General features: G+C 47.8%; 2 protein-coding genes and 1 long non-coding RNA gene across 5 annotated transcripts in view; 1 reads left to right on the top strand and 2 right to left on the bottom strand.

The window, feature by feature from the left end:
* Nucleotides 1-5,519, bottom strand: part of LOC113975107 — a 5,803-nt gene extending 284 nt beyond the window's left edge. Inside the window, exons 1-3 of the long non-coding RNA XR_003536754.1 lie at nucleotides 5,033-5,519; nucleotides 4,217-4,365; nucleotides 1-132 (exon numbers count right to left, since the gene is read on the bottom strand). The exon at nucleotides 1-132 is cut by the window's left edge and continues 284 nt beyond it. This is a non-coding gene — a long non-coding RNA (uncharacterized LOC113975107). The remainder of the gene's footprint in view (nucleotides 133-4,216; nucleotides 4,366-5,032) is intronic.
* The window catches only part of MYO19 (myosin XIX), a 43,798-nt gene extending 32,054 nt beyond the window's left edge, over nucleotides 1-11,744 (top strand). For 2 of the 3 annotated variants that reach the window (XM_027698781.1, XM_027698780.1), the window contains 15 exons: nucleotides 61-151; nucleotides 1,116-1,287; nucleotides 1,550-1,623; nucleotides 1,717-1,838; nucleotides 3,494-3,607; nucleotides 3,937-4,113; nucleotides 4,915-5,061; nucleotides 5,528-5,635; nucleotides 6,270-6,340; nucleotides 6,973-7,082; nucleotides 8,682-8,845; nucleotides 9,473-9,602; nucleotides 9,762-9,847; nucleotides 10,160-10,465; nucleotides 10,915-11,744. In XM_027698781.1, coding sequence (XP_027554582.1) covers nucleotides 61-151; nucleotides 1,116-1,287; nucleotides 1,550-1,623; nucleotides 1,717-1,838; nucleotides 3,494-3,607; nucleotides 3,937-4,113; nucleotides 4,915-5,061; nucleotides 5,528-5,635; nucleotides 6,270-6,340; nucleotides 6,973-7,082; nucleotides 8,682-8,845; nucleotides 9,473-9,602; nucleotides 9,762-9,847; nucleotides 10,160-10,465; nucleotides 10,915-11,043 — 2,001 coding nt within the window. In that variant the 3' untranslated portion in view covers nucleotides 11,044-11,744. Of the gene's footprint in view, nucleotides 1-60; nucleotides 152-1,115; nucleotides 1,288-1,549; nucleotides 1,624-1,716; nucleotides 1,839-3,493; nucleotides 3,608-3,936; nucleotides 4,114-4,914; nucleotides 5,062-5,527; nucleotides 5,636-6,269; nucleotides 6,341-6,972; nucleotides 7,083-7,479; nucleotides 7,578-8,681; nucleotides 8,846-9,472; nucleotides 9,603-9,761; nucleotides 9,848-10,159; nucleotides 10,466-10,914 lie in introns of those variants that run through there. The other variant, XM_027698782.1, reaches the window with a different exon arrangement.
* Nucleotides 11,745-11,766: 22 nt separating this feature from the next.
* Nucleotides 11,767-13,032, bottom strand: ZNHIT3 (zinc finger HIT-type containing 3). Its single transcript, XM_027698791.1, has 4 exons — nucleotides 12,902-13,032; nucleotides 12,686-12,717; nucleotides 12,448-12,615; nucleotides 11,767-12,193 (listed from the first exon to the last, which is right to left on the bottom strand). The coding sequence occupies exons 1-4, from the start codon at nucleotides 13,015-13,017 to the stop codon at nucleotides 12,003-12,005; spliced, it is 507 nt and encodes a 168-aa protein (XP_027554592.1). The 5' UTR covers nucleotides 13,018-13,032; the 3' UTR covers nucleotides 11,767-12,002.
* Between the last annotated feature and the right edge of the window lie 1,581 nt (nucleotides 13,033-14,613).

Here is a 14,613-nt window from a genome sequence, read left to right as displayed (position 1 = left end):
AGAGGACACTGCCTTGGAGGGGAGCTGCTTTAAAAACCTCAGTTATTGATTGTGTTTCAGGTATTGTCAGGCCTTCTCCACCTTGGGAACGTCCAATTCTCTAATCCAGTGGATGAATCTCAGCCTTGTGACCTAGAAGACAAAAGCAAAGGTGAGGCAACAACCATGCCATGCTCCAGGGATTCCTCTTATCTCAGTGCAGATGCCTGATGGAAAGGATTACTGCACCCCTCTGCTGATACAGACTATCAAGGTCACGAGCAAACCAAAATTTAAGCTTGTTTTTGTGAGTAAACAAAACTCTAATGCTCCCCTGCTCTGAGAGACAATATCCTTCTGTGACAGGTCAAGGCAACTTCAGCATCAGTCAGTCATTTCAGCAGGATTATTGGCAGGACTGTGACTCTTGATTGCAATCTTACCCTGACATCACAAGACTTTGCAGAAGTCTGACCCAGAGTGGAGAGCAGGGCTTTTAACACAAAAGCTTTGAAGTTTCCATGATAAAGACTTGAACTGAGTAACAGATAATCTGTTAAAATTGCAGCATAAATAGAGTTGGTTCTGTGTGTCTTTAGGAGGCTTCTGGGTCTAGTTTTCCTTCAGAACCAAAACTGTCCAGAACAGTGAAGTTTCCTACTATGATTTCACAAGCTCTATTTAATATTAAATTGTTTTTCATACAGCTCAGCAAGATCTTAAATGCTTTGTTAGCAAATGCTCATTCTTCTACATTTTCTGGTTTTTTTCCCTGATTTTTTTTCTGGCCATGACTGATTTGTCTACCTGGATTTCAAGGTCTCTGCTCCAAAAAGGTGAACAAGTAACAAAGACTAGAGAGACTCTATAAAATAATAACTTCAGTGTGGCAAACTTGAGAATTGCTTGGTATTGTTTCATTTTAAATAGAGCACCTGAAATTCTAGGAGAACTCTACATCCAAATTAAGGGTCTGGTCTTGCAAAACTTGCTCCCAGGTTTGGGTAAAAAAAGATCCAAAGTCCACATTAAAGTGGGTGAGCTCATGGAAGTGTCATTTTCCTACACTATCGACCTTCCACAGCTGAAAGGATCTGCATCCAGGTAACCTGGCACTGTTTGTCCTCCTCAACAAGGCTTTGTGAAGACCACTGGAGATCTGCTGAAGATCCCCGTGGAGGAACTACTGGAATCGTTAAGAATTCGGACAATAACTGCTGGGAAACAACAGCAGGTGTTCAAGAAGCCCTGCTCCAGAGCTGAGTGTGAGACCAGGAGGGACTGCCTGGCCAAAGTCATCTATGCCAGGTATGGCTGTGCCAACCCACAGGGCTTTGGTGAGGGAAGGGGGAGGCCAGAGGGATTTATTTCCCCTGGATTTCTGCTTGGATTCCATCACTGTAACCCTCCCTTTTCCCTCTCAACACACCTTCATTCTGCTGTGCTCTGGCAGAGAATCCTTCAGAGTGCTGCAGAGATTTCTGTTCCTTCCCAAGTGACACCGATAGGAACAGCAGGAAAAGAGCTCTGCCCTGCAAGCAGCTTCCCCCCAACCCCACTGTCATTGCAGGTTGTTTGAGTGGCTCGTTCTGGTCATCAATGAGAGCATCTATGCAGATCCATCGGTGTGGACCAGCTTCATAGGTATGGATATTCCATATTCCACCCTGGTTTCACTGAAAGTCCCTCAAGCTGCTCCTAGACTAAAGCTCACTGTCTTCCCAACGTTCCTTCTAGGCCTGTTGGATGTTTATGGCTTTGAAGCCTTCCCTGAAAACAACCTGGAACAGCTCTGTATTAACTATGCCAACGAGAAACTGCAGCAGCACTTTGTAGCACACTACCTGAAGGCACAGCAGGTGAGACCCCACTAAGAGGAAAAAAAAAATCTGATTTTAAAACAGCATCTTTTGTCACTTGAATTGTATTTCTGTGCCTCTGGTCAGATTGCAACCTTCAGTCAGTAAGTAATGCCACAGAAACCAGTGGGATGTAACAGTGGCTTTTTAAAGAGGAGAGTGTGGGGCAGTTGGTGGAATGCCACAGCTTTCTGTCTTGGGGGCTGGAAATCTGTTCCCTGTTACCCAGCTCCACTGGTTCTGTGCCTGTTAAACTGTTTGCTTTTCCTCAAAGAGCTGAACACTTTAAATTCTTGAGGTAAGTGCAGCCTAGAGATTCTCTTGGAAGGTGCTGCTCATGGCCATGTTAATTCTTTTCCTCAAGCAGAGTCCCAAAAAGAGTGGGGAGCTCCCAGACTGAGCTCAGTGTGAAGGCAGAGCCCAACAGATCCCTGTCACCCCAACACCCACATGGTACCTGTGGAGTCCTCCTGCTGCAGGGGAGCAGCTCCATGAACCAGCTGCTGTGTCAGTACCTGTAAAACCAAACCACAGTGTGCATCAGCTTTTGGGTTTTGTTAGGAATGCCCTCAAATTGTGTTGTTTCACACTAGAGGAGATATTTGCACCACACTAAAGGCTCTGCAGTCCCTTGCCTCACTGGTCACACACTGCTAATTCCAGTTCTCCTGAGTGCTCTGGGGGCACAGAGTCCCTTCCAGGGCTGCTCCAGTTCCCCCCCAGTGCAGCTCCATTACCACGTTGCTCTTTGCCATTAACAGCATAATCTGGGAAATTATTTTCTTTATGGCACCAGCACACTGGCACCTCCTGCCTCCCAGCATGGCTTTGTCAATTTGTTCAGGAGATAAGTGTTCCTTTGACTACAGTTTGTGCTTTCACATTCCCAGGCTTTTTTTCCCTGCCTGCCCTCGTCAGTGTGCCAGGGGTTAATGGTCAGTGAAGATGGAAACCGAGTTCAAGCACACAATTACTTGCCTTGAAACTGCTCCATGACCTCTGTTTACTGCTCCCCTCCCAGTCACTGCCTGCCCTCTTACCTCTCTGCCTCTGGCTGGGGCCCAAACCACTTAAATGCCATTAGTGGCTGTGCTGAGCAAGCTTTTGGCAGGAGACTTTTAAAATAACTGCCCAGAGCTTGAGCTTGTTAAACACTCGTGACAGACTGTCCTGGAGTTCAGCATAAATATTGTACAGATTATTTCAACTAATATCTTTCTGTACTTCCTCTTGGATCAGGCTTTAAAAGGAGCCCAGTTAGTAAAGGCTGGCACACAATGGTTGGTTTAGGGCTGTGTCCCAGTCTAAGAAAGGAGTTCCTTGCCCTTCAGGGCAAATCTCAGCACAGCCAGGACAGGCTTTGTGTGACTGTAGCCTCTCTAAATCAGCCTTGCAGCTCACTCTGATAAATCTCTGAGGTCCCCAAATACTCAAATTGTTCCAGCAGGATCTGATCCACACTCAAAAGCTACCTGGGCAGGAATACCCTCATTTGGTTTTTTTTCTCATCTTGCTCTTAAACTCGAGCTGAGCTTTGGATGAGCAGCTGAGCTGGGATTAACTCATTAAACATTAACTGCATCAACTGCACAAGACACACAGTTCCAGGCTCTGGTGCCCTCTGCTGCAGGATAATCCTTTCCCTTTTCCTTCAGGAAGAATATGCAGCTGAAGGCCTGCAGTGGTCATTCATAAACTACCAGGATAACCAGAACTGCCTTGATCTCTTAGAGGGAAACCCTCTCAGCATTTTTTCCTTGCTGAACGAGGTAAGTGTGATCTAAACCCTGAACTTTTTTGGCCTAGTTTCCTAGAAAATATGAACACTACCTTAGCAGAAAACTTGTCAGATATACAATTTCTGCAGAGCTCCGTTTTCAGAATAATCATGACACTGCTTCCTCACGTTCTGAGTATCTTTCCTCCTCTGATCCTGGATGTTCTGATTCAAACACGAAGCCTCAGTTACTTCCCATCCTCCCCACCCCCAATATTCCAGGGCTTGCATGCTGTAAAAGCAAAAAAGGCTGTGATTTTAAATTGAAGTGGTTCAGCTTTCAGAGTCAGTTCTTTCTGACAAATCCTGTCTGGTTTGCAGGAGTGTCGCCTGAACAGACCCTCCAACACCGACCTGTTCCAGACTCGGATTGAGAAAGCCTTGGCTGGTAATCAGTGTTTAAGTCGAGACAGGTTTAGTAAGAAGCCCAACTTCATCATCTCACATTATGCTGGCAAAGTCTGCTACCAGCTGGCAGCAATGGTGGAGAAAAATAAGGTAGGTGTTTTCAGAGAGAGCTGTTAAATCTTACAGACCAAAGGGGTTTAAGTCAAAGCACCGCTAACAAGTCTGTTCAGGGCTGTGTGCTGGATGTACATACCTGGCTCCAAATAAATCCTTCAGGCCATGTGTAGCTGGGTAATGTTCTTGCTCTGGTTTTCAGTCCATCACTGGCACAAACAGTTGCTTTGTTAGACCTTTCAGCTGAGGATGAAGTGGAGCATCACCAAATCAGGGCCTCTCCCATTCCTGGGGGTGCAGAACTGTTAACGGCACCAGGGCATTTTTATAACCATAAATAGAGTGCTTCATTTCCCCTGAAAAAAAATCAGGTGAGTTTATGGGAAACAAGAGCATGGACTTTACTGGAAATTCTGGAAGTATTCAAATTTTGGCCTCGTTGTGCCATCGGGGAATAAGTAAAATAGGTGATGCAATAAAACACCATCTCTTAATTAAAAGGAATATTTCTAACAGACTTTCTAATGTTTGCTGCAGACTGTCCTTTTAAACCAGTGCTGAGGCTTCTGGCTCACTCAAGCTGAATAACAAGAACAATGTAGGGAGCAGTCACACATTTGACTGGATCTGCTAAATATTCAGGCAAACATTGTTTTCTGTTCCCAAATCTGACTATGAATGAATGGACACGGTCAGATTTGGAACTGCAGCTGTGGTGAAATCAAAGCTGGCATCAGAAATACTGTTCCATCTATTTATGTGGAATTTTCAGTCATTTGCAGAGGTGGCAGTGTCTGCCCAAGTCCAGATTCTGACACATCATGTCTGTGTTTGCAGGATGCTGTTCCACCAGAGCTGGTCCATGTTTTGCAGAACTCTAAGGACTCTCTGCTTCAAAAATTATTTCCTGTGACAGAAAACCACCAGAATAACATCAAAACTCAGAACAGAGCACCTGTTGTTACAGTGGTGTCCAAGTTCAAGGTACATCCTCTTCAGCTTCCTGCTTTCCACAGCTGCCTCTGTGACTAGATGAGAAAACAGGAGCTGGATGAAGATCAGTAAATGATGTAAAAATGAAACAGCTGTAAAACAGAAACAGCTTCAGACTCCTGATATTGTCTGGGTCTTAACTCCCTCTGATTTTACCTTTAACAGTTGGGCACCTGCCTTTTTGAGGCTTCTTCTTACCTGTTCCTCTTGAGGGGTTGGTGTCAACGGATGGCCCTGCTGTAATTTTTGGAAACTTTCTGAATTTACCATCAACAATTTGATGAAAGCATCCACAGAGTGGATTTTTTTGCTCGAGTTGTCCCTGCAGGATTGCTCTGAGTCTGTAAAGCCATCCTTGCAAAAAAAACAGCTCCCTGGGTTTGACAGAAGACCCCTGATGAGCTGAGCTCCCTGTGGAGGAGTTGTCCCTAATCCACCCTGTGTCTGTTTTGTGCAGAGCTCCCTGGAACATCTCATGCACATTTTGAACAGGACCACGCCCCACTACATCCGCTGCATCAAACCCAACGCTGACTGCAAGGCCATGACTTTTAAAAGAGAAGAGGTAACTTTTCCAAAGCCTCTTCCTCACTGAGAAGCTTCCTGGAGACGTTGTGGGGCCTTTGCATTGCAAAGCTCCTCTCCCAGCACATTTTGAAAGAGCTGCTTCTCCTTTGAGGCTGCAGAGATAAACCTCCCTTCAGAGTCACTGGTGGTGCTTGTCCAGAACAGAGCCTGGGAGCACGGCAGCTCTTATAGGAGCAACTTATGTGTTGCTGTAGGAGAAATTCTCTTCCCTGGGCACTCCTGGGTTATTTGGGGTGCTGCCCTCCCAGCCCTCAAACAGATGAGGGTGATCTGAGTGCTCAGCAGCCCTGGGCACACAGGGATGTTCCAAACAAAGCTTTGCTTGCTCCTGGAGTGCAGGACAAGTTGGATGAGACCAGCTGAGGACTTTGGGAGCAGAGCTGTAACTAGAGACCCTCATCTGATGGGAAAACAAGCAGCTGGACACTTTAAACACTCACAGAATTTGCTGAGTGCACAATAATGTTAAAATAATAAGGAGAAAATAGTATTAAAATACCCCCCACTGGCTTTTCACGTGCTGCTGCATTCGGTCAGTCGGGGTGTGGATACCCCAAGAAAGGAGCAGCTCCCACAGAGTGTCACCTAAACCATCCCAATTTATGCCTCAGGTTCTCAGCCAGCTTCAGGCATGTGGAATAGTCGAAGCCATCACCATCAGTGCAGCAGGATTCCCTGTCAGGTGAGTCCAGACTTCTTGAGCATAATCCACTTCTGCAGCAATAAGTGGCATATTAGTCATTCAGAAGAGCTTATAAGCAAGGAAACCCAAATATTTTGCACTTTGTTTTAGGCTTCAAAACTACTACAAAGTAGTTGAAAGCTTTCAAAGCTGTCTGAGAGGTCACTGTACCTTTCCAGCCTGAGAAGCTGGGGAAGAGATGTTTTGATGTGGACTATTATGTACTAAAATTTTTCTAATTGAGCATGGCTTCACAGCAACATTTTTAGCAGTTAAAATTAAATCATAAATGGCATTTATCTAAGTGTAGACATCTCAGAGCTCAGCATCCCATCACAGCCTTGCTGGGCTTTCTTGGCTACCTTTAGAGGGTGCAGAGCCAGGCCTGGGATAGTCACAGCTCAGCACTGATGGGGTGAAGCTCATCATGGTCATATCCAAGCACAGTCTTTGCTACAGGCACTACTGGGAGTTTGTACTTTCTTGCCTGTTGGTGACTCTTTAGGCATCAGTCTGTTTGCATTCCCTGCACTGGATCTGTGAAGCCATTCTGCAGTTTTTACCCCCAAAGGATAAGTTCTTTGCCACAGTGGTGACTCTTCCCTGGAATTCACTGTGTGTTTGTCTGCCAGGATCCCCTTCCAACGTTTCACTGAGCGCTACGAAATCCTGAGAAAGTCCTGGGGGCCCAGTAAAAGAAGAGTGTGGGACAAAAGCAACTCTCACACTGCTGAGGAAAAAGGTATGTTTGTGCAGATAATCCCTCTGCCATCAAGTAAAATGACCACTGCACCCATTTGACATTGCACAGATCAGGTGATTACTGTGTTCAGCACGAGGGACACCTCTGGTCTCAGAATACTTCTCTAATCTGTCACCAGCTGGAGTTCCTAATTTGCCTAATGCTTACAGCAGGCTCTTTTTAAAATCTTTCCTCTTGCTGCTGGTTTTCTGTGTTCCTCTTGGCTGGAACAATTACAGTTACAGTGGTGTCTGGGGTTCCCCCCACCCAATATCATTTGATTTACAGTTGGTTCTTTAGCAGACTTGAAAACCTCTTACCTTTTGGCTCATGTTCTTTCTCCTTCCTTTCTTTTTTCCCCCCACTTTGCTTCCTTGCTGAATCACTGACCTTCCAGCTTACCTGGATTCTGCTGCTTCTTCCACCTTTTGCAAACTTCTCTTTTTCTAAGCAAGAGCGAGGATGGACTTTAAAAAACACAACCCAGTCTACAAGGTAATGCCTTTGCTATGAACCCCTAAGAGGAGGAGCTCATCAGGAGGGTACATTTAATACTGAAGGTTCCTGCAACCCCCTTGTCTCTCCCAAATTAATCCCATCTTCACCCAGTGGGTCTGTTCCATAACCAGCAGGAAGCAGGAGCAGTAAGTACCAGCCTGTTCAGATAAGTAAAATGTCTGGATATCAATTCACCGGCTGGAAATGGAGTGGAGGAAGGAAGTACAGGCTGGAAAATTACTTACACACTGTATCTTTCCCCCTCAATTACAAACCCATTAGCTGCAAAGCCTCTTTGCGATAGGTTCTTAGTCCCTTTTTATCTTTAGGGGGTAATAAGCTGCAAACAAAGCAAAACAAATTTCCCAAACACGGGGATAAGCTTTTGGTTCCCTTATCAGCCCGGCCCCACGAACACCATCACAGGCACCAGATGTCTTCCTGTGGGCAAGAATTGGCTCCTATTTGTTTTCAGTACCTTAAAATGCTCTCATCTCCTTAGAAATATTTATAGCAGAAAAGCAAACAGTATCCAGGATGGAATGATACAAAGCCCATTGCAGGAACTCCCACAGCACTGCCTTGAACAACAGGCTCTCTCTCAAGGACAGCTCTGAATTACCTCTATTTGCAGTTAAGATTCATCTGGCCAACCTCTTTGTCTCATGATGTAAAAAGCTGTGCACTGTGTCCCACAAATGGTTTTAATAACCTCTAATTGCTGCAATAAAGTCCTGCTCAGTGCATGACCCCGTGGCTGCTTCCGATGCCCTGGGAAGGCTGGAGACCTGGGCACAAGTTGTTTCCCCCCTCCTGCACCTTTCAGCACATTAAGGCTGAGTCCAATTCCCTGCTTTTTGTTCTTTGTTCCCAGTTAAAACACCCCACACTGGTTGTCTGGTTGCTGGCACCTGGTGAAATCTGTGCTGTCCCGTTTTACCCCAAACCCCAGTGAGGTTGAGTGCTCTCAGCCATCACCTCCTTCCCTCTTGCTGGAGGTTTTTCCCCCTCTAGATGGCCAAGAAATCTCACTGTGAAGACAATTCCTTGGTCCTGATTTCCAAGTCTTGTGACTCCTCCTCCTCAATGCTTCACTTCCAGGCGAGACTCCGGTGATGGATGAAGACAAAGCATCACGTTCTGCTGTTCTTGAGATCCTGCAGAATGTTGTCACGGGACAAACCACTGCTGAGCAAACAGGGAGTGGAGCAGGAACCCCCTCAGTGTACTGTGGGAAGACCAAAGTATTCCTGGCCAGTTCTGTGGTAAGTTGGCTGAGGATTCTGGAGCTCACCTGCCTAATGGGGATTCTGGCACAGGTATCACCAGGGCAGGGGCAGTGCTCCTGCCAAGCCAGTGTGACCAGAATTGGGCATTTTCCTTCAAATTACTCAACCAAGCATCCATCAGAGCCCAGCCCTCAGAAGCTCTTTGTTTAATGGCCTCTGTGGAGCCAAGGGACAAGGAGCTGCACTTGTGTCTAGAACTGTCAGGATTCTCCCACTTCCAGGAAAGATGACAGCTTTCCTTACCTTCAGCTGACAGATTTGGCTACTCCAGCTGGCCCACACAGCTTCCTTGGGGAAGAAGATGAAGGAGACAAAGGCACTTCTGCCAAGCTTGCAGGATGCAGCCATAGAAGAACCCCCTTCAGTGGAGCTGCTTTTAAGGCAGCTGCTACTGTGACCCCCCAACTACTCACATTTTTGTTTCCATATTATCTAATAAGCACTAATGGAGTGCTGTCACTTCCAACACCTAATCCAGCAGTCACAGGGCACTGGAATGAGGATGTGGCTCTCTGACAAACACCAAGAGGCTGCAGAAAAGGGAAGAGTTGAGAGCACAACTCTGCCCTGAGTACTAACTCCAGGCTCCTGTCCCCACTGCAGCTGGAGCTACTCGAAGCCAGGAGAGCAGAGGTGTTAAATGAGAAAGCATTTTGCATTCAGTGCTGCTGGAGGAGATTTAAGCAGAAGAAATTCGCCAAGGAAAAACGGTCTGCAACTGTCATCCAAGCAGGTAACTCCACAAGGGTGTGGCTGGAACAACAGAACAAGGAACATTTCCAGTTGTACTGGGGGATTAAAGTGGCAGGGGTGGTGAAGTGCCACCTCTTACACTTTGTGCCAGAGCTCCTGAGATTGTTTGTACTCAGCTTTGTTTCCACTGAATCCTCAGCTGTCCGTTCCTGGCTGGCCAGGAGTCGGTTCCGAAGGACACGTGGGGCTGCCAAAATCATCCAACGTGGCTGGAGGAGATGGAAGGTGAGGGTGTGGGGACAGGGAAGCACAGAACTCAGTCACCGAGGCTTTTTTTTTTAGAAGGAATCTCCCTTTTGGTAGTTACTACTCTGCCTCAACTAACTACAAAAGCAGCACTGTCAGTGCTCCATTAAACTGTGCAAGATGCCAGTCCTGCACAGCTGCTTCTATTCTGCAGCATAAACCCATTCCTTACCTTCATGGGAATGCCCCAAAGGGTCTGCTGCCCTTTCAGATTCCCCCCTTTTCAGACTCTTTAAATTCTGCTCAAGGTGTCTGAGAACCTCGTTGAATATTGTTCCTTCTCTTCACCAGGCAAAAATGGCCACGTTGGCAGCGGCAGAACTGGATGAGGGGGAAGGGAAGGAGTTCCCAGCTCCTGGAGCCACGGTGATCCCGGCCAAACTGCCTTGTTCCTTGGACACAGCGTGGCCTGTGCAGGCCATTGTCCAGTTCTGGCCCCTGGGCCTTGTCCTGGCTGCTGCCCCCGTCACGGCCACGGGGCCCCGCAGGGACCTGGCGCTGCTGGGCTGGCTCAGGGGGCTCCAGGACAGCGGCTGCTCCAGGCTGGAGAGCCCTTCCCTGGGCTGTGGCATCGCTTCCATCAGAGCTCTCCCACAGGTAACCACCTCACGGACCCCAGTCAGCACAGGGAGGGTGCCAGGAGTTCAGGAATAGTCCTGGATACTGTCTCCTACCAACAAGCCCCAGCCACTGGCTGCCCTCAGAAACTGCACCTTGTTACAAATCACTTTGGTGGCTTTTTTGGTAACTTTTCTGAGGTTGCATAAAATTCTGGGTGCAAGAACTGGTCACAGCTACTGCAAGTAGGCAGAAGCAGTAGCAAGTTCAGCACTAAATACTCCAATCTCCAGAGTTTAAGCTAATTCCAGTTCAAATTACAGTATTGGTACTCACTTCTCTTAAATCCATTTGTACTAAAACTCCTTTGGAGGTCCTCTTCTATCCTCACAGTCACTAGTTATTCATAGATACTAAGCATGAACAACAAAATCACCTCAAAAGCTGGCCAACCCCCCAGCTGACCTCTCCACCTCTTTTCCTTGCAGGGCTCTGTCAGGTTCCACTGCAGGAGGTCCCCCCTTCACTATTCCAACGTCAGCCCCCACAGGGATTCCTGTTCCATCACGGGATTCAACCAGATTCTGCTGGACAGAAAGGAACTCCTGCCCACATAGGCCTGGCCCCTGCACACCTCTGCCTTCAGGGAAGGGCTCTCTGCAAGCTGCTGCTTTCAAATCACTCAACGTCCACATCTGCTGCTACCTCAGAGCTTCCACCTCGATGCCTTGTATGTAAAATGCAATGTAATGTAATACAGGTCAAATTTGGGGGGTGTGGGGGCCATTCCTCCACACAGGCACATGTTACAGGAAATATCAGCACTATGAAAACAATCAGTTAAACCAGATCAGGTGCTTTAAGCAATAAATACTTGAACTGGACGCTGCTGGCACTACCTGGAGAAGCAAGAGGCTGGTCATGAGAGAGCAAACAATGCAAATATTCCTGATTCCTGCTGGGTTCTCAGAGGTACAACCCTCCTGACTGACCACCAGTGTTCCCCAACACTGGCACGCTTCTGACTGAGCGAGGGAGGGAGGAGCAGCCAACATAACACTAAGGGCAGATGTCTCAGGGAAAAGCAAGACTGGGCTCTTGCTTTTTTCTCTCTATGACCAAAATATATGAGCTCTCACAGCTGCCAGGCGTTTCCAGAGCTCCCCAAACAGCACCACCCTGCCCACAGTCTCATCAGAGGTGCTCTGTGCCGTCCTTTTCTTGCTCATGGGTCTCGAAAATGTTCAGCTCCTCTGTGTTATGTCATTTTAAATAAACTGCTCAATGCCTTGTCAAGGTGTCTGACCATCCCAAACAACGAACAAAAACATTTCAGAGTGTTTGTGGATTAAAATAAACGCAGATATATTTAATATTGTCGCTGTGAAGTAACATTTCCCACAGTTGCCAATATTTCTGGCAGGTCCACAGAGTGTCAGGTTCAACCCCTAGTCTCTAAAAATCTCTGTCAACTCCAAATTGAAATCAGGGCACTGACATCCAGGGGCAAAGTGACCAGACCCCGAGGAAAGAACACAGCTCTGCAGCACAAAACCTCAAGGAAAGGAAAACGTGCTCACTCGGGGAGGATGTTCTCCTTCTCGGGAGGCTCCACAATGCTCAGGCAGCAATCTGCAAACTCCACAAACAGGGGCTCCTGCATGAACTTCCTCATGAGGGAGCTTTTGTCTTCTGCCTGGTCGAGGGTGAGGAGCAGCTGCCGGAGGTGTGGGTTCAGCAGCAAACCCCTCAGTTCTTCTGATTCCCCTTTAAAAAGAAAAAAAGGATAAGCAGTAGTAATCTCAAAGGGTTACAAACAAAGTTAAGACTTTCCTTATTTTGCACGTAAACTTTCAAAGAGACTGGTGAAAGGCCAAATATCTGATATTTAACTCTTTAAGGCCTTGCAACGAGCTGCACGACTGGGAGCAGCTCCAAGCAGAACTCCTGGGAATGGGGAGTATTTCTGCTAAAGCCCCACCATCTCGGCACCCGGCTGACTCCCGAATTCCCAAACTCACCTAAAAGCTTGAGTTTCTGCAGCGGGACGCGGTCCTGCTCATCCTCCTCGCCCAGGATGTCCTCCAGGGACCAGGGGCCGTGTGCGGGGCTCGGCGGGGCCGCGGGGGGACCCTGTTCCCTGCCCCGCTCCCTGTCCCGCTCCTGGCTGGAATGCGGCGCGCAGCGCTCTGCGGACACACAGCGGGTCAGCCCCAGGGCAGCCCCGGCCCCGCCCGGCCCCTCCCGGCCCGTACTCACCGCGGTGGGTCCGGCAGCACCGCACGGAGCAGCTGCGGGAGAGACAACGGAGCGTGAGGGGCCGGGGGGGGGCCCGCACCGGCACAGAGCCCGCCGGGCCCTCACCGCGCCCTCAGACCCGCCGGGCCCTGCCCCGCTCGCTCACTATGTGCTGGCACAGCGCGGACAGCGGTCCCGGCCCGTGTCCCGCTCCCTCAGCCCTGTCCCCTCGCTCACTATGTGCTGGCACAGCGCGGACAGCGGTACCGGCCCGTGTCCGTGTCCCCGCACTCCCCGCACGGACCCGGTGCCCTCATGGCCGCCCCTCGCGCGCCGCCGAGCGCCGAGCGCATCGCCCCAGGCTCGCTAATCCACCGCCGAGCGCGTCCCCCCAGGCTCACTAACCCACCGCCGAGCGCATCGCCCCAGGGTCGCTAATCCAGCGCCGAGCGCATCCCTCCAGGCTCGCTAATCCAGCGCCGAGCGCGACCCCGCCCGTCCCGGGAATCGGGAGTATATAGAAATAGAGATGGAAAATGTGGATGTCTAGAGATATCAGTAGATATATATAGAGATAGAGATATCTAGAGAGATACAGAGAGATAGAGAGATCTATAGATATATATAGAAAATCTATAGATATATATAGGTGTCTACAGATATATAGAGAGAGATTAGGTATTTATATAGATTTCTATATTATATAGAAATAGAGATGGAAAAAGGTGGACGGATAGAGATATCTATAGATATCTATAGATGGAGATATCTATGGATATATAGAGATATCTATAGATACATATAGAGAGAGTGAAAGAGAGAGATTAGATAGATGTACAGATATATAGAGATATGAGAAACAGAGAGATATAGATATATATACAGATATATATAGAGATATAGATATAGAGAGTTACTGATAAGATATCCTGACCCTCTGGAGGGCTCTGGCAGGATCCCAGCCATCCCCTTGGCTTTCCCAGTGACAATCACTGCCGTGGGCTGTGACACATCAAGTGTTCTGCTCCTGACCTGTCACCTTCCCAATGTCAATATGGACATGGATAAAAAAATTACACCATATAGCAAATATCCCATCAAAAACCGCCCCGGGTTGATCTTCACCATCTGCCCTGTGGGAAGTTTTGGTTGAACCTCCTGTTGTTAAGTTGAGGGTGAAATACAGATATTCAGGTTCCAGCCAGACCCTTCTTGGGGCTGGGGGTGGTGGAGTTCCCAGCAATCCCTGACAGAACAGCAGTGCTCCAAAATAAAACAAAAAACGATGGAGAAAAGAAATTATCTTGCCTGAGTTACATCATCCATTTAAATAATTCATTTCAATTCTGTGTCACTTAGGGCCATCCATTTCCTTAAATATCTGAATTTCAATTCAGACAAAAGAAATATCCCTGGAGTTCTTCGATGTGAAGCAGCACAGGAGAGGGGTTTGTCAGCAATAAAGGGAACCACTGAGTATCAGATTTGTTAATGTGATGGCACTTCCCAGTTCTTACATTAGTGGGTGAGCCCATTTCTTACCCAAAACATCTCTTTTCTCATACCTGGCCAGGATCAGAGCAATGGGATTTTCCCTCAGTTCAATCAAACCTTTTGAACTGGGGAAAGAACAACAACAACAACAAAGCAAAGAAACTGGAAATAAATCCCTGGAAACTCCAATCTGTGCTGGAAGGGCTGATTTGGGTTGGATTGTGCATGTGAGGAACATGAGAACATCATCACTGGGTGGATTATTGATGCCACTTTATTGGTGTACCTTGATGAAACACCACAGAGCAGCATCTGAGAGCACTTTAAAACCAGCAAGGTGGGCTGATGTCACCAGGTCTGTTAAAACCAGGCTTCTGGTTGGGGCAAGAGAAAATAAACCCGTCTTGGTTCAGGCAAGAGATCAGAAATTTGAACTCTGAGATTCTTCTAGAACA

The sequence above is a fragment of the Neopelma chrysocephalum genome, unplaced genomic scaffold, assembly GCF_003984885.1.
Source record: "Neopelma chrysocephalum unplaced genomic scaffold, ASM398488v2 Primary Assembly neopelma1_132, whole genome shotgun sequence".
Taxonomy (NCBI): Eukaryota; Metazoa; Chordata; class Aves; order Passeriformes; family Pipridae; genus Neopelma; species Neopelma chrysocephalum.
Note: the sequence above shows the minus strand (reverse complement) of the source record. Positions and strands in the feature narration are given on the sequence as shown.